This window comes from Silurus meridionalis, chromosome 16 (genome assembly GCF_014805685.1).
Source record: "Silurus meridionalis isolate SWU-2019-XX chromosome 16, ASM1480568v1, whole genome shotgun sequence".
Lineage (NCBI taxonomy): Eukaryota > Metazoa > Chordata > Actinopteri > Siluriformes > Siluridae > Silurus > Silurus meridionalis.
The window spans coordinates 11455371-11477648 of record NC_060899.1 but is presented as its reverse complement, the minus strand read 5'-3'; the positions used below and the strand labels follow the sequence as shown (position 1 = coordinate 11477648).

General features: G+C 36.8%; 1 protein-coding gene across 16 annotated transcripts; it reads left to right on the top strand.

Annotated features, from left to right (window-relative positions):
- Positions 1 to 22278, top strand: bcas1 (brain enriched myelin associated protein 1). Of its 16 annotated transcripts, none has more exons than XM_046870011.1 (25): positions 2 to 360; positions 807 to 896; positions 1424 to 1502; positions 3127 to 3413; positions 3777 to 4046; positions 4549 to 4818; positions 5177 to 5425; positions 5805 to 6074; positions 6660 to 6929; positions 7289 to 7516; positions 7921 to 8169; positions 8549 to 8818; positions 9166 to 9435; positions 9797 to 10066; positions 10428 to 10697; positions 10978 to 11244; positions 14401 to 14553; positions 15980 to 16039; positions 16734 to 16769; positions 16855 to 17046; positions 17757 to 17795; positions 18086 to 18211; positions 18314 to 18397; positions 18798 to 19016; positions 21036 to 22278. In XM_046870011.1, the coding sequence occupies exons 2-25, from the start codon at positions 858 to 860 to the stop codon at positions 21099 to 21101; spliced, it is 4533 nt and encodes a 1510-aa protein (XP_046725967.1). In that variant the 5' UTR covers positions 2 to 360; positions 807 to 857; the 3' UTR covers positions 21102 to 22278. The 16 variants fall into 16 exon arrangements, with proteins under 16 accessions (XP_046725962.1, XP_046725967.1, XP_046725964.1 ...); XM_046870008.1 differs by having other exon boundaries at positions 7289 to 7558; positions 8549 to 8776; XM_046870009.1 differs by having other exon boundaries at positions 7289 to 7558; positions 10428 to 10655.

Sequence of the window (22278 nt, the reverse complement as noted above, 5' to 3'; positions counted from 1 at the left end):
AAGCTGTTTAACATGTTCAGTGTGTATTGATTTATGCATGACTTACAGCTTGCAAGCTTGTAGGATTCTCTTGCAGGGTTGAAGTTCTCTTTATTGGAAAAACAATAGATATCAGAAAGGGACTACAAAAGAGAGATAACATAGGTAGTGGGCTGAGCTGTGAGCAGGAGTCACCCTCTTGTATATTGCTGCTGAACCTTAGGCCCAGCCTATTTTTTTAGAGTAGGTATATGTTAGCTGGGTTTGATGTAGTCACACTTTCCTGATGATTACATTCACAGGACCTGAATTACTGGTCATAGGTTCAGGAGAATCTACTGCCTAACTAGGCAAAAAAAAAGAAAGGCAAACATTAGAAAGGTAAGAGCATGCACCTTTTTTTGTATTAATACTGCAGAATATGTGGGAAAAAATGCTGTGCACATAAGAACTTAAGTAAACCATGTATCATGTATCATAATGTGAATAGTATGTGAGGAATCGAATCACAGGTACTTTATGTAAGAATAAAACTTAACCCGAAAATGATATATAAAGAACGATGTGGGGAAAATGTAACATGGAATCACATAAAAAATTGTTTTAAGAATTTTGTTAATATAAGTTAATCAAATTGTATTCAAATTATACAATAAGATGACAAGCAAATTCTCTTCATGCAGAAAATGCAGAAATGAAATCAGCAACAAAATAAAATTATTTTCATCTACCTGAAAGTGCTGATTCAGAAGTTATTGTGCAACACAGACTACATGTGTGATGTTGAAACCAGAGCGCAGATATCTTTCTTTGTTTTCTTCACACAGGCCTTTTTTTTATGTTACTTTTTTATTTTTTTTGCCAACGCTGATATCAAGATGGGCAATAGGCAGTCTCTTACAATAACACATCCTGAGGTATCAAGCATTTATGTACATTTCTTCAAAAAATTACTGTGTTTGCACATATTCAATGATTGATTGGACTTCAATCAGATTGACTTTGTATCAGCTGTAGATGGCAAAGTTCCTGAACACTGAACAATGTTGTTGTTTCATTTAACAACACACTTTTACAGCAAGTTAGCTCCTGGATGCTACACTCTGTTCTTCTTCTTACTTTTGCACTATAATATTATTTATGGGCATTTATATAACCCATGTACAAATTCAAAGATTAAACAAAACTGAAAGTTGAGTTAAGAAAATGTACAAATAATTTTGACAGTGTATATAATTAAAGAGTAATCATTCTTCATGATCTTGAGCATAATGATTACATTTCCTGATGAATCACCTGATGCTCAATTTTTATAACGAAATATATAAGTGATAGTCACAGGTTTATGTTTCAATATTTCAAGAACATATCTCTTTTAACATAAAAAATCTATTTATTATTATTTATTTATTAATTATTATTATTACTTTTTTTTTTTTTACAGACAGACCACAATGAAAAAAAAGAAAAAAATGACCAACCAAATGGGCATGCGGTATCTGGTTTGGATTTGACTGATGCTGGTAGGCACTTCATTGTCTCCTGAATTTAATCTTCGAGTTGTGTCTATGACTGTGTGTGTGTTGTATCGTTATTTGGGATGGGGTTTCCATCTCACCCCCAGACTGGTCTTACAGTAGGTGTGTTCTTGGCTTTTTGAGTGGGCTATAAGGTTGCTATACGAACTTCAGCTCGACCTTCATGACCCAGACCATAACACATAGAAACAGGGTCAAGATCAAGGTTGTTATTTGTCACTTACATATTACATACTAGTGAAAAGTTGTTTTCTCAGTTTCTCGTCTCAGAGTGCAACAACAAACAGAACATACGCAAGCACATTAAAATAGAATATTGTAAAAACATCAGAAGATATTATATACATTTTAGTCATTAGGATATCATTTAAAAAATACATTCCTGTAGAGTATATACAGGGCGTAGACTGGTGAGACCAAATATTGTTTGAGTTTCTCTTGTGCACACAACATCGAGCTCTGTAGGATTAGAATAAATAAACTGCATGAAGAATGATGCCTTGAGAAAATATTGATGTTATGGAAGATTTTCAGGTGGAATCAGAGACTGCTTGGGTCTTTACCAATGACTCATAGTGTACAATTTTCCCTACTTGGAAGCACAGTACCAGTACATGTATCACTAGGCTCTGTGTACACTTGATAGTGTTGGATAATCAATTTGCCACTACTGGTAACACCTTTGGCAAAGCATTCATTAGGGAGTGGTTATCAGTCCCACACAACTAGAGCTAGAGTTGAAGCATAGACCTCTTTAAAAATAAATACAATCATGAATGTAATGCAGCCATTTTGGGGTTTAGTGTTAGACATGGCATGCAAATAATGCATTGACTTGTGAATTACTGTTGACAGTGCAAGTATTTGACCACTTAATTATAGGTGAGTGCCAGACCGAGAGTGTGACACAAGAGCCCTAGTGCTATAGGTGTGCTACAGAAATTAGTCACAATACTGTCGTTTAATCGTGAGATATTGCAAGCTGCAGAAGACAAACTATGAATACTAATACAACAATGCAACACTTTTTTAAAATTCAGATACACCCTTTTATTTCCTGGTGGTCTAGTGGTTAGGATGCGGCGCTCTCACCACTGCGCTGCCCGGGTTCGATCCCCGGTCAGGGAACCAACCTCAGGGACTCTTAGTGCCGGTCCCAAGCCCGGATAAATGGGGAGGGTTGCGTTAGGAAGGGCATCCAGCATAAAAACATGTGCCAAATCAAACATGCGGATGATCCGCTGTGGCGACCCCTAATGGGAGAAGCCGAAAAAAAGAAAGATACACCCTTCCACAATAATAAAATTTTCAAATCAGTCAATCATCTGGCTGTAACATAATACATTCAATGATTACATCAAGAGCTTCAGTTAATATCCACAACACACATCAGAATGGAGTGAAAATGGGATATCAGGTCAAATGTTGTGTCTGAGGATGTTTGTTTTTTGTTACATAATATTCAAGTTGCCCATTTTATGATGGGTGCCATTAATTATGATATTAATTGTATATGCATGAGATTTCTTAATCTAAGCCATTATTTTTTTCCTCGACCCATGTTTGTTGGATTGCCCTTTGTTTTTATTGACCTATTACTCACTTCTAGTGACCTGTGAGGCATCTAAACCTGCTCCCGTGACTTTCACATTTAACGTCAAACCAACACAAGCGTCAGTAGAAACCAATGGCACCAAAGCAAAAGCTACAACTGTGTCTGTGGAAGCAGTCAGTGCTACAACTGCATCAGTTGAAAAAGAAATCCCAGCAGAGTCCAGTACGCCAACCAAAGACACATCTAAACCAGCTGGTACTCCCAGCATGTTCAATAAGATGTTCAAGATGAAAACTGGGCCAGCTGATGTGGCAGCTGAAGTAGCTGAGAGCCAGAAGTCTGTAAGTACATCACCTTATGAGTGTTAGTCCCACTGTAGGTATTCAATGTTGTTGAAAGTTAGGTGCTGTATAGGTAAAACAGTCTCTATGTTGTCCCTATTTATACAGAATGCATATTTTAGATTGAAAACTCTTTGACAAATTACATACGTATATTTTCCACCCAAACAAAACTAATAAATCTAACCTTAGTTAGATGATATTTTCCATAGAATAAACATAGAAGTTGAATTTACTGGCTTTAAAGTGAAGGTTTGCCTATAAATATTTTGTTATATGTCCCATATAGCCCAATAAATACCAATAATATAATATTTACATTTAGTTATGCATCTTCAGTTACTTACGTTTTCTCGATTTTAGACACCAACATCAGCATCAATAGAAACTAATGGCATCCAAGCAAAAGCTCCTTCTATGACTGTGGATGCACCCGGTCTCCAAATCAGTGCTTCAACTGCATCAACTGAGAAAGAAGTTCCAACAGAGACCAGCACACCAGCCAAAGACACATCTAAACAAGCTGGAACTCCCAGCAAGTTCAATATGATGTTCAAGAAGAAGCCCGTGGCAGCTGATGTTGCAGCTGAAGTAAAGATCGTCCCTGCAGTCTTGACGGAGAGCCAGAAATCTGTAAGTCCATCACATCATGAGTTTTATACATGTGTTTTAGTTGTGTTATTTAATTCTGTTGAATGTTATGAGCGTATATGTGCCCTTCGGAGAAAACCGCCTACGTTTTATCCCCATTTATTCATCACTGCGGCCCGGTTTTGATTCCCAGTCAGGGAACCGACCCCAGACATTAGGGTTGCACAAGCCAGTGCACTTTTATTGCCGGTCCTAAGCCCGGTTAAATGGGGAGGGTTGCGTTAGGAGGGGCTTCCAGCGTAAAAACGTGCCAAATCGAACATGCGGATCATGAATACGGATGATCCACTGTGGTGACCCCTAATGGGAGAAGCCGAAAGAAAGTTTATTTGGACTACAAAAAGATTTATCTGCCTTATAAGTGACACATATTTTCCACCAAACAAATTAATTAATGCCAGCTTATGTAGATATTTTGTATTTATTTTTAATTAAAAAAAATTACTCTGCACTTTCAGATACTTACCTTTCCTCAATTTTACAGACTCCTACACAAGTGTCAGTAGCAACTAATGGCATCCAAGAAAAAGCTCCTTCTGTGACTGTGGATGCAAACGGTATCCAAATCAGTGCTTCAACTGCATCAGCTGATAAAGAAGTTCCAACAGAGACCAGCACACCAGCCAAAGACACATCTAAACAAGCTGGAACTCCCAGCAAGTTCAATATGATGTTCAAGAAGAAGCCTGGGGCAGCTGATGTTGCAACTGAAGTAAAGATCGTCCCTGCAGTGTTGACGGAGAGCCAGAAATCTGTGAGTATATCACCTAATGAGTGTTATACATGTGTTTTACTTGTGTTATTTAATTATGTTGAGCGTTATGAGCGTATATGTGCTCTATCGGAGAAAACAGCTTATATTTTATCCCCATTTATGTGGACTACATAAACATTTATCTGCCTTATAAGTGACATGTTTTTCACCAAACAAATTAATTAATGTAAGCTTATGTAGATGATTTTTTATTTATTTTTAATAGAAAAAAAAAACACAAAAATGTGCCAAATAGCATAATGCATAGTAAGTAGTAATGTTAGAAATAATCACCAATGATGTACTATTTATACTGTTCTATGCACTTTCAGATACTTACCTTTCTTCAATTTTACAGACTCCTACACAAGTATCAGTAGCAACTAATGGAATCCAAGCAAAAGCTCCTTCTGTGACTGTGGATGCAACCGGTATCCAAATCAGTGCTTCAACTGCATCAGCTGAGAAAGAAGTTCCGACAGAGACCAGCACACCAGCCAAAGACACATCTAAACAAGCTGGAACTCCCAGCAAGTTCAATATGATGTTCAAGAAGAAGCCTGGGGCAGCTGATGTTGCAGCTGAAGTAGCTGAGAGCCAGAAATCTGTAAGTTCATCCCCTTATGTGTGTTAGTCCTGTGTTCCCACTTTAGGTATTCAGTTTTGTTGAAAGTTAGGTGCTGTATAGGTAAAACAGTCTCTATGTTGTACCTATTTATACAGAATGCATATTTTAGATTGAAAACTCTTTGACAAATGACATACGTATATTTTCCACCCAAACAAAACTAATAAATCTAACATTAGTTAGATGATATTTTCCATAGAATAAAATAAACAAACATAGAAGTGAATTTACTGGCTTTAAAGTGAAGGTTTGCCTATTAATATTTTGTTATACGTCCCATATAGCACAATAAATACCAATAATATAATATTTACATTTAGTTATGCATCTTCAGTTACTTAAGTTTCCTCGATTTTAGACACCAACATCAGCATCAATAGAAACTAATGGCATCCAAGCAAACATTCCGACTGTGTCTTTGGATGCAGCCGGTATCCAAATCAGTGCTTCAACTGCATCAACTGAGAAAGAAATTCCAACAGAGACCAGCACACCAGCCAAAGACACATCTAAACAAGCTGGAACTCCCAGCAAGTTCAATATGATGTTCAAGAAGAAGCCCGTGGCAGCTGATGTTGCAGCTGAAGTAAAGATCGTCCCTACAGTGGTGACGGAGAGCCAGAAATCTGTAAGTCCATCACCTCATGAGTGTTATACCTGTGTTTTAATTGTGGTATTTAATTCTGTTGAACGTTATGAGCATATATGTGCTTTATGGGAGAAAACAGACTACGTTTTATCCCCATTTATTCATCGCTGCAGCCCGGGTTCAATTCCCGGTCACCAACCCCAGCCATTAGGGTTGCACAAGCCAGTGAACTCTGAGTGCTGGTCCAAAGCCCGGTTAAATGGGGAAGGTTGTGTTAGAAAGGGCATCCAGTGTAAAAACATGTGCCAAATTGAACATGCGGATCATGAATACGGGTGATCCGCTGTGGCGACCACTAATGGAAGAAGCCGACAGAAAGTTGATTTGGACTACATAAACATTTATCTGCGTTATAAGTGACACATATTTTCCACCTAACAAATTCATTAATGTAAGCTTATGTAGATGATATTTTGTATTTATTTTTAATTGAAAAAAAACACAAAAATGTGCCAAATAGCATAATGCATACTAAGTAGTAATGTTATTGGAAATATCAGTAATGTTGTACTATCTATACTGGTCTATGCACTTCCAGATAATTACGTTTCCTCAATTTTACAGACTCCTACACAAGTGTCAGTAACAAATAATGGCATCCAAGCAAAAGCTCCTTCTGTGACTGTGGATGCAACCGGTATCCAAATCAGTGCTTCAACTGCATCAGCTGAGAAAGAAGTTCCAACAGAGACCAGCACACCAGCCAAAGACACATCTAAACAAGCTGGAACTCCCAGCAAGTTTAATATGATGTTCAAGAAGAAGCCTGTGGCAGCTGATGTTGCAACTGAAGTAAAGATCGTCCCTAAAGTGTTGACGGAGAGCCAGAAATCTGTAAGTCCATCACTTCATGAGTGTTATACATGTGTTTTATTTGTGTTATTTAATTATGTTGAATGTTATGAGCGTATATGTGCTCTATCGGAGAAAACAGCCTACGTTTTATCCCCATTTATGTGGACTACATAAACATTTATCTGCCATATAAGTGACATATTTTACACCAAACAAATTCATTAATGTCAGCTTATGTAGATGATATTTTTTATTTATTTTTTATTTAAAAAAAAACACAAAAATGTGCCAAATAGCATAATACATAGTAAGTAGTAATGTTAGAAATAATCACCAATGATGTACTATTTATACTGTTCTATGCACTTTCAGATACTTACCTTTCTTCAATTTTACAGACTCCTACACAAGTGTCAGTAGCAACTAATCGCATCCAAGCAAAAGCTCCTTCTGTGACTGTGGATGCAGCCGGTCTCCAAATCAGTGCTTCAACTGCATCAGCTGAGAAAGAAGTTCCAACAGAGACCAGCACACCAGCCAAAGACACATCTAAACAAGCTGGAACTCCCAGCAAGTTCAATATGATGTTCAAGAAGAAGCCTGGGGCAGCTGATGTTGCAGCTGAAGTAAAGATCGTCCCTACAGTGTTGACGGAGAGCCAGAAATCTGTAAGTCCATCACTTCATGAGTGTTATACATGTGTTTTATTTGTGTTATTTAATTATGTTGAATGTTATGAGCGTATATGTGCTCTATCGGAGAAAACAGCCTACGTTTTATCCCCATTTATGTGGACTACATAAACATTTATCTGCCATATAAGTGACACATATTTTACACCAAACAAATTAATTAATGTCAGCTTATGTAGATGATATTTTTTATTTATTTTTTATTTAAAAAAAAAAAAAAAAAATGTGCCAAATAGCATAATACATAGTAAGTAGTAATGTTAGAAATAATCACCAATGATGTACTATTTATACTGTTCTCTGCACTTTCAGATACTTACCTTTCCTCAATTTTACAGACTCCTACACAAGTATCAGTAGCAACTAATGGCATCCAAGCAAAAGCTCCTTCTGTGACTGTGGATGCAACCGGTATCCAAATCAGTGCTTCAACTGCATCAGCTGAGAAAGAAGTTCCAACAGAGACCAGCACACCAGCCAAAGACACATCTAAACAAGCTGGAACTCCCAGCAAGTTCAATATGATGTTCAAGAAGAAGCCTGGGGCAGCTGATGTTGCAGCTGAAGTAGCTGAGAGCCAGAAATCTGTAAGTTCATCCCCTTATGTGTGTTAGTCCTGTGTTCCCACTTTAGGTATTCAGTTTTGTTGAAAGTTAGGTGCTGTATAGGTAAAACAGTCTCTATGTTGTCCCTATTTATACAGAATGCATATTTTAGATTGAAAACTCTTTGACAAATTACATACGTATATTTTCCACCCAAACAAAACTAATAAATCTAACCTTAGTTAGATGATATTTTCCATAGAATAAAATAAACAAACATAGAAGTGAATTTACTGGCTTTGAAGTGAAGGTTTGCCTATTAATATTTTGTTATACGTCCCATATAGCACAATAAATACCAATAATATAATATTTACATTTAGTTATGCATCTTCAGTTACTTAAGTTTCGTCGATTTTAGACACCAACATCAGCATCAATAGAAACTAATGGCATCCAAGCAAACATTCCGACTGTGACTGTGGATGCAGCCGGTATCCAAATCAGTGCTTCAACTGCATCAACTGAGAAAGAAGTTCCAACAGAGTCCAGCACACCAGCCAAAGACACATCTAAACAAGCTGGAACTCCCAGCAAGTTCAATATGATGTTCAAGAAGAAGCCCGTGGCAGCTGATGTTGCAGCTGAAGTAAAGATCGTCCCTAAAGTGGTGACGGAGAGCCAGAAATCTGTAAGTCCATCACCTCATGAGTGTTATACCTGTGTTTTAATAGTGGTATTTAATTCTGTTGAACGTTATGAGCGTATATGTGCTTTATGGGAGAAAACAGACTACATTTTATTTGAACTACATAAAGATTTATCTGCCTTATAAGTGACACATATTTTCCACCAAACAAATTAATTATTTTCAGCTTATGTAGATGATATTTTGTATTTATTTTTAATTTTAAAAAACACAAAATGTGCCAAATAGCATAATACATAGTAAGTAGTAATATTAGAAATAAAACCAATGATGTACTATTTATACTGTTCTCTGCACTTTCAGATACTTACCTTTCCTCAATTTTACAGACTCCTACACAAGTATCAGTAGCAACTAATGGCATCCAAGCAAAAGCTCCTTCTGTGACTGTGGATGCAGCCGGTCTCCAAATCAGTGCTTCAACTGCATCAACTGAGAAAGAAGTTCCAACAGAGACCAGCACACCAGCCAAAGACACATCTAAACAAGCTGGAACTCCCAGCAAATTCAATATGATGTTCAAGAAGAAGCCTGGCGCAGCTGATGTTGCAACTGAAGTAAAGATCGTCCCTGCAGTGTTGACGGAGAGCCAGAAATCTGTAAGTCCATCACCTAATGAGTGTTATACATGTGTTTTACTTGTGTAATTTAAATTTGTTGAATGTTATGAGCGTATATGTGCTTTATCAGAGAAAACAGTCTACGTTTTATCCATATTTATGTGGACTACATAAACATTTATCTGCCTTATAAATGACACATATTTTACACCAAACAAATTAATTATTTTCAGCTTATGTAGATGATATTTTGTATTTATTTTTAATTTAAAAAAACCACACAAAAATGTGCCAAATAGCATAATGCATAGTAAGTAATAATGTTAGAAATAACACCAATGATGTACTATTTATACTGTTCTCTGCACTTTCATATACTTACCTTTCCTCAATTTTACAGACTCCTACACAAGTGTCAGTAGCAACTAATGGCATCCAAGCAAAAGCTCCTTCTGTGACTGTGGATGCACCCGGTCTCCAAATCAGTGCTTCAACTGCATCAGCTGAGAAAGAAGTTCCAACAGAGACCAGCACACCAGCCAAAGACACATCTAAACAAGCTGGAACTCCCAGCAAATTCAATATGATGTTCAAGAAGAAGCCTGGCGCAGCTGATGTTGCAACTGAAGTAAAGATCGTCCCTGCAGTGTTGACGGAGAGCCAGAAATCTGTAAGTCCATCACCTAATGAGTGTTATACATGTGTTTTACTTGTGTAATTTAAATTTGTTGAATGTTATGAGCGTATATGTGCTTTATCAGAGAAAACAGTCTACGTTTTATCCATATTTATGTGGACTACATAAACATTTATCTGCCTTATAAATGACACATATTTTACACCAAACAAATTAATTATTTTCAGCTTATGTAGATGATATTTTGTATTTATTTTTAATTTAAAAAAACCACACAAAAATGTGCCAAATAGCATAATGCATAGTAAGTAATAATGTTAGAAATAACACCAATGATGTACTATTTATACTGTTTTCTGCACTTTCATATACTTACCTTTCCTCAATTTTACAGACTCCTACACAAGTGTCAGTAGCAACTAATGGCATCCAAGCAAAAGCTCCTTCTGTGACTGTGGATGCACCCGGTCTCCAAATCAGTGCTTCAACTGCATCAGCTGAGAAAGAAGTTCCAACAGAGACCAGCACACCAGCCAAAGACACATCTAAACAAGCTGGAACTCCCAGCAAGTTCAATATGATGTTCAAGAAGAAGCCTGTGGCAGCTGATGTTGCAGCTGAAGTAAAGATCGTCCCTGCAGTGTTGACGGAGAGCCAGCAATCTGTTAGTCCATCACCTCATGAGTGTTATACATGTGTTTTACTTGTGTTATTTAATTCTGTTGAACGTTATGAGCGTATATTTGCTCTATCGGAGAAAACAGCCAATGTATTATCCTATTTATGTGGACTACATAAACATTTATCTGCCATATAAGTGACACTAATTTTCCACCAAACAAATTAATTATTTTCAGCTTATGTAGATGATATTTTGTATTTATTTTTAATTCAAAAAAAATTACTATGCACTTTCAGATATTTAACTTTCCTCCATTTTACAGATTCCTACACAAGTATCAGTAAAAAATAATGGTATCCAAGCTCCTTCTGTGACTGTGGATGCAGCTGGTATCCAAATCAATGCTACAACTCTGTCAGCTGAGAAAGAAACCCCAGCAGAGTCGGGCACAGCAGCCAAAGACACACCAAAACAAGCTGAAACTCCCAGCATGTTCAATAAGATGTTCAAGAAGAAGCCTGGGGCAGCTGATGTGGCAGCAGAGGTAACAATCCTCCCTGCAGAGAAGACGGAGAGCCAGAAATTTAATGTAAGTGCATCATTTAATTGGTGCTAAAAGTGTAGGTAGTTTAGTGGTTGGGATGTAAGGCTACTGATCAGAAGGTTGTGCGTTCAAATACCAGCACCATTGAGCTACCAGTGCTGGACCATTGAGCAAGACCCTTACCTTTCGAACGGCTCAGTTGAATATAATAAACAATTGTTGCTCTGGATAAAGTAGTTTTGTGTACCTAAGGTTATAATTATAGACTTTATTTTTAATATTATTGAATATTTTTTTAAAATATTACAATCATTTTTTTCAATTTTGCCCCTTAGTATTAGAGAAGATTAAAAAAAAAAGTTTTAATGGGCATATCGGTTTGATAATGAGTCAAATTATTGGCAGAAGAAAAGGCTATTCAAAACTTCTGAATCTATTTAGATTCTTGTCTTGTCATTAACCGCACTGTAAATCTTTGTCTCACTATCTCTTTCTGTCTAATTCCACCTCTCACATGATGCTGTGCCCTACATTTAACATACCGATTGTATAATAATATCATCACCAGTTGGTGTATGATGATGATGTCCGAGTATACATTTCTTGCCAAAATCCAACCTAGATTATTGTCTACAGACTCAAGAATGTTTCAAAAAGAAAAGCATGCACACTAATATTATGTGGAACCATCTTAAATTAATTGTATAATATTATCAAAAAAAACAATGCTATTGTTAATAATTTAAGGCAATAGTACTCAATATTCGTTGTATTGAGTAGTACTCAACCGCTGCGGCCTGAGTTCGATCCCCGGTCAGGGAACCATCCCCAGCCACTCTCAGTGCCGGTCCCAAGCCCGGATAAATGGGGAGGGTTGCGTTAGGAAGAGCATCCAGCGTAAAAACATGTGCCAAATCAAAAACGTGTGGAGGATCCGCTGTGGCGACCCCTAACGGGAGAAGCCGAAAGAAAGTTTTTTTTTTTTGTACTCAATATTGCACCGTAGATTCAAAAGCTAAATTCTAAACACAAATTCTGCTCAGTTGAAGCAACAGTGTTAAATTCTTTGTAATCTGCAAAAGGAAAATGTATCCAATGTCGTCAATTGTGCAGTAAAGTGGATAAAGGCACCGGAGTGTGTAAACGAAACAGTGCCAAAAGCAAAATCACAGAAACTCACCTCACCTCACCTCACCTCACACACCTAATAGTATTTAAATTCTACACATATTTTTTTTCATGTATGCATCCAAATAGAATCTCAGGTAAAACAAGCACACGGAAAAGTTTTTAAAGTCTTAACCTATGTCACTCTTTTATACATAGAAAAGTAAACGTTTATAAATGTTTACTTAAAGTCAAATACAGGAGAGATTCACATTAATTTTAGTTACAGATGGACAATAAGTAATTAGTTAAACATATTAGCTCAGGTACCTACAAATGTTTGTCCCTGTGGTGTATTACAGAAGATGTTCCTAATATTTTTTTCTTAATTAAAGCATTAAGAAATATTCTCACAAGCATTTCTGCAAAACCTATTTTTCATAATTGTATATTAAGAAACAAAAATTGAATTATATGATACAATACTTTGTATATGTATATAATGAGATGCAAAGGAAGTCTCCAGAATGTTGATTATCGGCTTTAAATTTTATTTGATACTAAATAATATTCTATATTATAATATTAAATAATTTTGCTAAAACTATTTTTCATAAACACATTAAAAAAAACTTAAAAAAAAAATGAATAACAAAGAACAATCTGTAAAAATAAAGGCACCTGTAGGTTTTATGCTCATTACACAAGCTTATGATTTTCTGTAAATGTGAAAATTAGTGGTTTCATAATAAGATATCTCTGTGTAATAATTTTTAATTCTTCACATATACTGTTTTCTGAAGTCTGACATGCCACACTAGAGATCCACATAAAGGTATTTTCAATTCACGTGTATGCTGATCCCTCATTTTAAAAGGAAACACAGAATATAGAAGACAACATAGAAGATGCTGATGATGTGTTGTCCTCTGACACCGATTCTGAAATGATGGAAGCTGCTGAGAAGTTGACTCTGCAGCTGATTGCGTCCATTCAGTCTGATACTACACAGAACACTCCCGGTGATGTAGGTGCTGGATTAACTAAAGCTGGATTGATGGACATTAAGAATCCAAAGAATGAGACTGACCCTTCTGAGTGCAGTGAAGAGGAAACCTGGGTGCTTATTGAAAGCCCGGTGTGTGCAGTTGATTCAGCAGAAAACACGTGGCTGTTTTGTAAGTTACAATCTATGTGCATTGAGACTGTGGGAGACTTTTCCTGTAAGCCGGTCAGCGTTAATATCCATACTAAAAGAGGATCCATTTGGATAAGAATTGATGTTGGCTCGAGCATGGACAATGACACAAAATGTGACGATGAGGCTAGTTTCGACCTGGACTCTGTAGAGGTCATATCGATGACAGAGGAGGAACAGCTCACCACTGATATCCCAGGCGAGGACGATGAGTGGAGATGCGTAAGTCTGACGTCTCCCAAAAAACGCATGGAATCTTGGATTTGAACTTGAAAATGGAGATCTGTTGCATGGATGAACTCACAGCATGAAGCAATTCACCAATGAACTAACATGTAATCTATTAATAATCTATATTACACCGTCAAGCACACTCAAGAATATGATAGTTTACTAAAAAAATTGCAAGAACGCAACAAATCTGATTATAATCAAACAACTGTTTTACACTAATCCTGAGGAAAATCTTGAAGCAATCTTTACAATATTTAAGGGTTTGAGGCTAATCTTATAAATCATTAAACTAAACCGTGACTGAGATTTATTCAGTTTAAAAATGTACTATCAATTCAAATAGCTAATTATGTATGAATTATACTATACAAACTTGAATTGTTTGAATTGTGTCAACGAAATAAAGATGATGTACAGTAGCAACACTGGCATGCATGGTAGACACACACACAGGCCTTAAGTCCAGAACATTGCTGAATATCAATGAGTGAGGGGGAAAAAGCAGGCATTAATGAAAGGGTGATTGTTGCCCGGAGCCCCCGAGTAGGCAGAGGCATGGCTGGAATTGTGCAGTGCTTCAATGCACCGATTAACAGCTACTGCGCATCAGCTGTAGGGCCGTAACACGTTCGCAGGCACTAATTCTCTACGTTTGTCTATAGGAGCCTACAGACATAAAGGCGAGTCCACAGGCTGACAAGGAACCACAGAACGAAGCTCTCGTACTCAGCACCACCGTGGTCACACAAGACAGCACCCAATCTGAGCAGACCGGCGCCGAGGAAAAGTCAGTTATGAACTTTTTTAAAACATTTGTAAGTACATTTTTGTTCTTACTTAGTCCAATATGCAGCTATTTACACGGTAGATGTTTAATGTGGAATGAGGAATGTCAGGAAATTATTATTCGATTAATTGGTTTTTTTTAAATTAAGAATATGTAGGTAATGCCTTTCATTTGGCCCTTGAATCAAATACAAGCACCGAACGTGCTTTAGAAAGAGTAAATAAGAATACTTTGCTCAGTTTTATGCTTATAGGTACTAATAATGTTCATGAATGATTTTTCAAATGACACAAGAATTTTATATGGATCAGTCATCATATGTCTGAAGTGATTTATATTGCTACGATGCAAAGAAAAATGTAAATGATAAATGAAATAATGAAAATGAAATAAATTTCCTATTTCCTAATTATCCTACTCCCTCCAGCTGCTTTTCTGTAGATTTATCATTTCTTGACTGCCCTGAAGTTGATCTCTTTCAAAATAAAAACTGTGCTAAATCACGCCTTTAAACGTGTCAGAATGTGGCAGCCTTTTGTTTTGCTGCATAATGCGTGCTCACAACAGAGGTCTGTGTATTTGGAAGTAGTGATGGGCTGTGATAAAGCATGGGAAGGCCTACGCCATCTCTAGAGGACAATGGCTGACTGAATGCTAGAGACCATGTTCACTGTGAGCTCTGCCATGGAGCCCTTTGTGTGTTGGTGGTTCGAGTGAGATTTGACAGTGAGATATGGCACTAAAAAAATGTTTGGTTGTTTATTTTTTTATTTTTATAGAAATGTATCCCAGTTGTATAGCCCAAGAATGATCATTCTGTACAATACCAGTTGTAGATGTAAAGGCAAAGGATTACAGGATGGAGTTTACTACATTAAGTAATGAATTTAAATACATCCGGACATGCTGTAGTAGGAAGTAATAGATGATAGTGTGGTATGGAGTTCAACCCCTAACAGCATGTCCCAAAGGGTTATACAAGATTTTATTTCTCTTATAACAACTTTTTGTAATAAATAACACTATCATTTATAGATAGTTCTTGTTAGTACTTGTATTATAGCAGTGGTTCCCTCACTGGTCTGTTTTTAAAGTTGATAAGATAATGGAATATAATTGTCATGTTACTGAGAGACAACTTCATCTGTCCTGAAGACTTTCCATATTGGAAATCGCTCACACCCAAAATTCATATCTATACTAAGCACTTTATCATTTCGATGATTATATTGTGATTTGTGTATCTTTAATAAATACCAACACATTTTATATGCTTACTATCAGGCAGATTATGTAAAATATCATATGTTTCCTGGGATTGAGTCGTTACTATAGAAACACTAAGCACATTGATATAAACCTACAACTCTCAATTTCAACAGCGCCGTGCCACAAAATGCAATATTTCGCTCATTTTTTCGCAGTTACCCAAACATTCTTCTTTACATTTAAAGGTGACTTCAACCAAAACGACAAAAGAAGCCACGCCTAGTCCTGATGTCTCAAAAGAACAGGTAAAAAGCTGCAATTGCACCATTAGAGATTCTAGATCATTCACAAAAGCACTTTTTTTTGCATGCAAATGCAAGGCTAATAAAATATTTTCATGCAAATGTTTTTTTTTTCCCCTCTCACAGTAATTGTGTCAGCCTCTCTGACTGTGTGATTCTCATTTGTGCGTTGTTGCACTTTCTGTGTGGTTAATGAGCTTTCACAGATTTTTTATTCCTTCACTGCTGACGTTATTGGCACTATTCATTTTCTTCAGTTGCTTAGTCAGATCTGTTTCCTACAGTTCAATTTGCCCGAATTAATGCGTCGTGATAGACCGCGACCCCTGAAGACAGCCATTTTGCTTCTTGATAGTCATTTATAGAAATCCTCAGCCGGCTGATTAATCCCTTATCAGGCGAAAAAGAAAGGTGAAGTTTTAGGACTTGTCGAGCTGGAACTACTGTATGTGTTTGTCTTTTATAAACGAATCCTGCTGTGTCAGGGCCTTCTCGACTAGCAGCTGAATCAAAAGAAGAGCCTTCTACAAACAATGCCTCCACATGCCTCCCAGCATGACATCAAACCAAAGCCCTGGGACAAAAAGACTAACAGAAACATGCTGTATATTGTTTGAGTCTGTGTACATTTTGCAAAGAAACAAAAAAAAATACTTTCAGGTTTTTTTTGTGTGTGTTTCCTTTTTTCAATGTGCAGTCACAGAAAGAAACTCCACCAGCTCCTGCTGCAAATGTAAGAAGCTCCTTCCGAAATATTGTTAAACCCGGGCGGGGAATTAAAAATTGTGCTCCAATTTTTCAAATGTCTGTCTCACAAGGTACAAGAAGCATCAAAGGTCCCCCCTCCTCCACCGCCAGCACCACCCAAGATGGAGAGTAAAGCAGAACCAGCTGTAAAGAAAGAACAGGCCCCTGCGGTAGAAGTAGCAGCAGCGGCAGCCAAAGAACCAGAAGCCCAAAGCAAGGCCAAAACTAAAGACAGTCCTTTCAGCAAAATCTTCCGTTCAAAGGTAGACACCTCTCTGCTATTCAAATATACAAAACATCCGCTAAACATATTTTAAAAAATGCCTTTGGTTTCCATATTGTTATAAAGAACAGCTTGTGATAGGTTATTAGAAGATTTTTTTAAATATACTATGACACGCTATAACAGAATAATGTTGAATAATGAATAATTTGAGGCATTGCTCGGAAAAGTGATGTCAAAAATACAATCAACTGGTGGAGCCGGTGTGCCTGCCAAGACATCGTCAGCGGTAAACAAGAGCAACACACTTAACAGGACTTACCCATTCAGTTTTCTCCACTTTTTTGCCATTGGGTTTATTAATTGCAACCGTTCACCCGTTCAGTGGCCTATCCAGGTATCTTTATATATACTTTTCATTGCAATTTTTATTCCCACAGGTCCTAAAGGAGTCTCTACATGTCTGTGCCATGAAAATGAGACATAAAAAACCCACCAATGACAATAAACAAAGAGGCTTCATTGCAGTGGCATTGTTCTGACAGCAGCCATTACCTCATGTTATTACTGTTGGCCCAATAAACCATGAACATTGGGTTTTCATTCAAGCAATCTCGTCCAGCTTTAAAAATGACGTTACAGTTATTGATAGAGAGACAATGTATATCCAAGCAGCTTAGTTAGTGTTCATATGAGTGGTTATTTTTCTAGTTTCATGCCTAGTTAATCCAAATATTTGCTTGCCTACAGTCTGAGGTGAAGGAGGAAGCAAAGCCAGTTGAGATACAGGTAAATAAGTTCAGCATTGTTTCAATGGGTTTAGCTGTTCGCCAATCAAATTCTTTGTCTCCTTTTTTACCTACATTTTTGAATTTGGGTCTTTCAGATGGCTCTTCGGGTCTCTTATTCCGGCTGCAAAAGACAATTCTGTTTGTTTTTCACTGTATTGACTTCACTGCTTCCTCTTGCAGTACCACTGTTAATCTTGTTCCTCTTTCCTATCTCCTCTTGTTCATTTCCTTCTTCATGAGCCTTGTTTCTTTTCATATGAGTAAGCTTTCTTCTGCTCCCTATTTAAGGTAGATGCATCCAAGGCTAGCACCCTCGAGGTCAGCGCCAAACCCGAACATCCTCCAGCACCCAAACCAGAAGAGAAGAAAGCAGAAAAGAAGCCCTCACCTTTTGCTAACTTGCTCAAACCAAAGGTAAATACACTCAAAGGCAAAAACACACAACAATCTCTAAACACTCACAAAACGTGATATAAGTGATTGCATGAAGTAAAAATGACTTTGTATGAATTTGAGGTACTGCTAGGCCAAGTGAGCTCTAAGATCCATGCGGCTGCATCGAGCGCCTCAGCCAGCATCTCCCTCGGTGCTAGAGGAGCGGTAAATTCCTAGTACCTTGTGGCCATTTTTGTTTGTTAACATTGCCTGAACTAAAAAAAAAGAGTTGCTGCTGTCGCGTTAACTCCTGATTAGATTTTGTGCCTCTTTTCCATTGTCAAATGCTTGATTTTGACTTCATTATGGCGTGTTTCTGTATCATAACACACACCAGGACTACTTTGTGTCACATTTTATGACCAATAACCCCTGTATTTGATGCAAAAGTCTTCTTATAGCAACAATTTTCCCTTGACTTTTCTTATCACATTAATAAATCTTTTGTTCTGTTGTCATGTTCTCCGATCACTTCAAAGCCTTTGCCTTGTAAAGACACATTGAGCTGTAAACCATTGAGGTTGTGATTTGTGAAATGCACAATATGCTGATTTTTTTTTTTAAGGCTACAGAGTCCAAGAAGCAAACCCCTGCAGCCCCAACTGCACCTGCAGATGCTGCACCAAGCACCAAGGCCAAAGAAGAACCCAAACAAGCTGCTTCTGCTGCTCCAGCTGCAACCTCTGCAGACAACAAGTCGGTGGGGAGTACAGATAATTCTTCACCGAGCACCTCCCGCAAACTAGAGAAAAGGAACTCCATCCATCTGTTCTTTAAAAACTTGGTAAAGTAAAAAAAAAAAAACCCTCAGTCAACACAAACACAAGTAGCTGCTATTGTTAAAAAGATTAAGTACATGTCAGGCGTTGCCTTAACATTTTATTGTATAATTGTCCAAGTAACGAATTATACAACACAGCGATATTAAAACACAATATTAAGGACAGTAGAATATTTATTTTTTTATTAATTTCAATTGTACACATAATAATATTAAAAATATCTTGTATTTTGCAGTGTGTACAAAGTCTCTGTAAACAAAATTGAAGAAAAAAGAGCTTTTTTCCAGCATTTTTTGCGTAATTAAGATCTTTTCAGCTTTACCCAAAACTTCATTCAATTCAGTTAAACTCTTTGTGTAATGATTTCAACAATAGGTCCAAAAGCAGCTTTACAGAGATAAAGAGGTTATAAAGTTGGAAAGTCCTTGTAAGTTTATCCCTAATGAGTAAACCAGTTGTGACTGTGGCAAGGAAAAACTCCCTGAGATGGTATTAGGAAGGAACCTTGAAAGGAACCAGACTCAAAAAGGATCCATCATTATTTAGGAGGCAACGAATGTCCATTTATTAAAGTTCTAATAGGAGACATTAGATAAATTTCTTCAGGATGGAGGATGTAAATATTTCTTACAATATTTATCACACAGGATTATAATATCTACTTTCCTAATTGTATCCTACAATATTGTAATAGCTCATACTGCTTATTAAATTGTTTAACTGAGTTATAACAGCATTGCCTTACTCAAACAAGGAGTAAAACATGACAGGGTGTGCCTTTAGAGAGAAATTATCAACGGCAGGAGTGTTTATTAATGAAAGCATGACACGTTATTTTTTGTCATTTATGATTATGTTTATATGTCCACAAAACTAGTTTGTTCCTGATCTCAGCTATGTTATAGCAGCTAGAAATTCCCATACTGGATTCTCTTCATTTTAAGAAATAACTGCATTGCAATAGAAGCGGTGCATTTTGAACGAATCAGAATCGCGCATTGAAAAGCACTGAGGTATCAATTTATTATGAAATGCATATCTGTATGTTAATATGATTAATATTATATTGTAGAGCTTTATTGGCAGGGTATAGGTCTGGTAGAGTGGGATATATTATATTATATATAAATATGTATAGCCCTTTGAATATTTGAGCAACAGTAGCAAGCCCTAACCACTAGGTGACCTCATGTGGCAAAAATAGTCATGTAAACCGAGCCATTATTGTTACTGCTGTTCCAAAAAAATCTTAATTATACCTGGTTCCTCTACACATTTCACAAAGTTTTACATGGTAAAAAAAAGAAGAGGAAGAAGAATACAGTAGTATCTAAAGGATTCAAGATTCAAACTATATAGTCATATGCACAGGAACCAATTACATCATACAATGAAATTCTTATTCTGTGAATCCCCCAACCAGCCTATGACATACATTAAGTGCAAAATAGACAAAAAAAGAAGACATAAATGACAAATGTACAATATTAGGATAGTGCAAATTCAGGAAACAGAAGTGTGTGCATGTATAACGTGGGTAAGAAAGGCATGGGCAAAGTCATGCAGAGGTAGATTGGGTCCATGCTGGTATTCTTATTGTAAAAGGGTCTGTGTGTGTGTGTGTGTGTGTGTGTGTGTGTGTGTGTGTGTGTGTGTGTGTGTGCAAAGTATGCAGAGGTAGTCTGAAGAACAAAGAAACAACAGTAGTCATATTTTCCAATAGTTTGCAAATTGAGTGAAAATTTACTATTTTCTCATCTCTGTATTAAGTCAATGGAAAATACAAAATAACCCCCTAAAAAAAGAACAGGAAAGGAAGCAAAGCTATCAGTCATAGTGCTAGAGGTGTGCTTGAGTGAGTGAGGACATGTTTGAGCTAGATGTGGAAAGAAAGCTTATTTAAATAAGAATCCAGTTGTCAGACAGGTTGTGTTCAGTTGCGCTCAAGGCTGTGAAACTCACCAGAAGCACATATTAAAGCTAAATCTCCATCTGCTTGTGCCTTTTTGATTTTTTCTCAGGGTCAAAAGCGCCACTCTGACGCTGGAGTGCAAACGGAGCCCGTTGCACCGGAGAAGGCCAAATAAAAACCTTGCCTTAGTTCCATCGTCTGCACAGAAAACACGCTTTGCTTGTACATAGGAATCCTTATTTGAATGTCCTGACCAGAGACCAGGGATTAATTCCTATTTAATCTCCACTACTTAAGTGAAATGAGAACTAAAGTATCATAAAACTCGCCATTCCAATGATTCGTTCCCGTCTCCATGGGTTGACCTTAAATACGATCACATGATCAGTAATGGTTAAAGGTTTGCAAGATGTATGTTGAGATTGCGCTAAAAATACTTAAGGCTTTGCATGTTATGCAAGATATTTCTTTAAAGAAAGTGTGATGGAAAAAAGCAGAAAATAAGGCATTATGCAACATTACAATGACATGTTCTTTTGATTCCTTTTTAAAAGCGAACATTATGGTAAAAGTCGACTCCTGTCTATACTGTCACATTTAACTTCTCGTGGATGGTCTTTAGCACATGAAGGATGTATTTACAACCATTGTCTTTGTTTCCAGCTTCTGTATTTTCTTTAAACATGATTTCTAAGCACACTGGTGCACAATAATCATTCATACGGCTGTTAAAACAATTTGCAAAACCCTCCATTACGCCGTCTTGTCAGAAGTCGTTCACTTGTTGTTTTGTGGTAACAATGCTTAAGTGGTGTCTCTTAAAACCCAATGCCAATTGCTATTATTTAATGCTTTTGCATATGTAATGTAATACTATTGCTTTATTCAGGTTTAAATAGTGAATACGTTTGTTATTAGTTTTCAAAATTAGGCACTTCCTCTTTTTTGTGGTACTACTTAAAACATATACTATCTGTAACTAAGTCTTTACTAACAACATGGAATATACTGATATTGTTAATATGAAGGGGGAAAAAAAAAAGTATCCATCTGGTTTCTCTCTAAATTCTCACTAGCTTTATTGCAGATCCAGTTTTTTCGCTTGCTGTGCAATGTTATGGAGTATGAGAATTTTCTGTCTGCTCTGCCTATACATTTTTACAAGAGACTGTCCTGATTTCGCACGTTCGAAATTTGTATCAAACATTATTTCCGAATTTAAGAGACACAGACTTGCATTACTTCCTTTTTTTTTTTTGCCTGTAATCAACTAATGTCAAAAAAATGTTAATCTGTCTCTGTAATTGCAATTGTAATTATGCATTCTTTGTTAATAAAATGTAAGGGAACAA

Excerpts from the sequence above, each read along its gene's own strand:
- bcas1 (XM_046870005.1), top strand. The coding sequence starts at position 858 with ATGGGCAATAGGCAGTCTCTTACAATAACACATCCTGAG. Across the intron at positions 5,426-5,804 it reads TAGCTGAGAGCCAGAAATCT|ACACCAACATCAGCATCAAT; the intron begins GTAAGTTCATCC and ends CCTCGATTTTAG. Across the intron at positions 8,170-8,548 it reads TAGCTGAGAGCCAGAAATCT|ACACCAACATCAGCATCAAT; the intron begins GTAAGTTCATCC and ends CGTCGATTTTAG.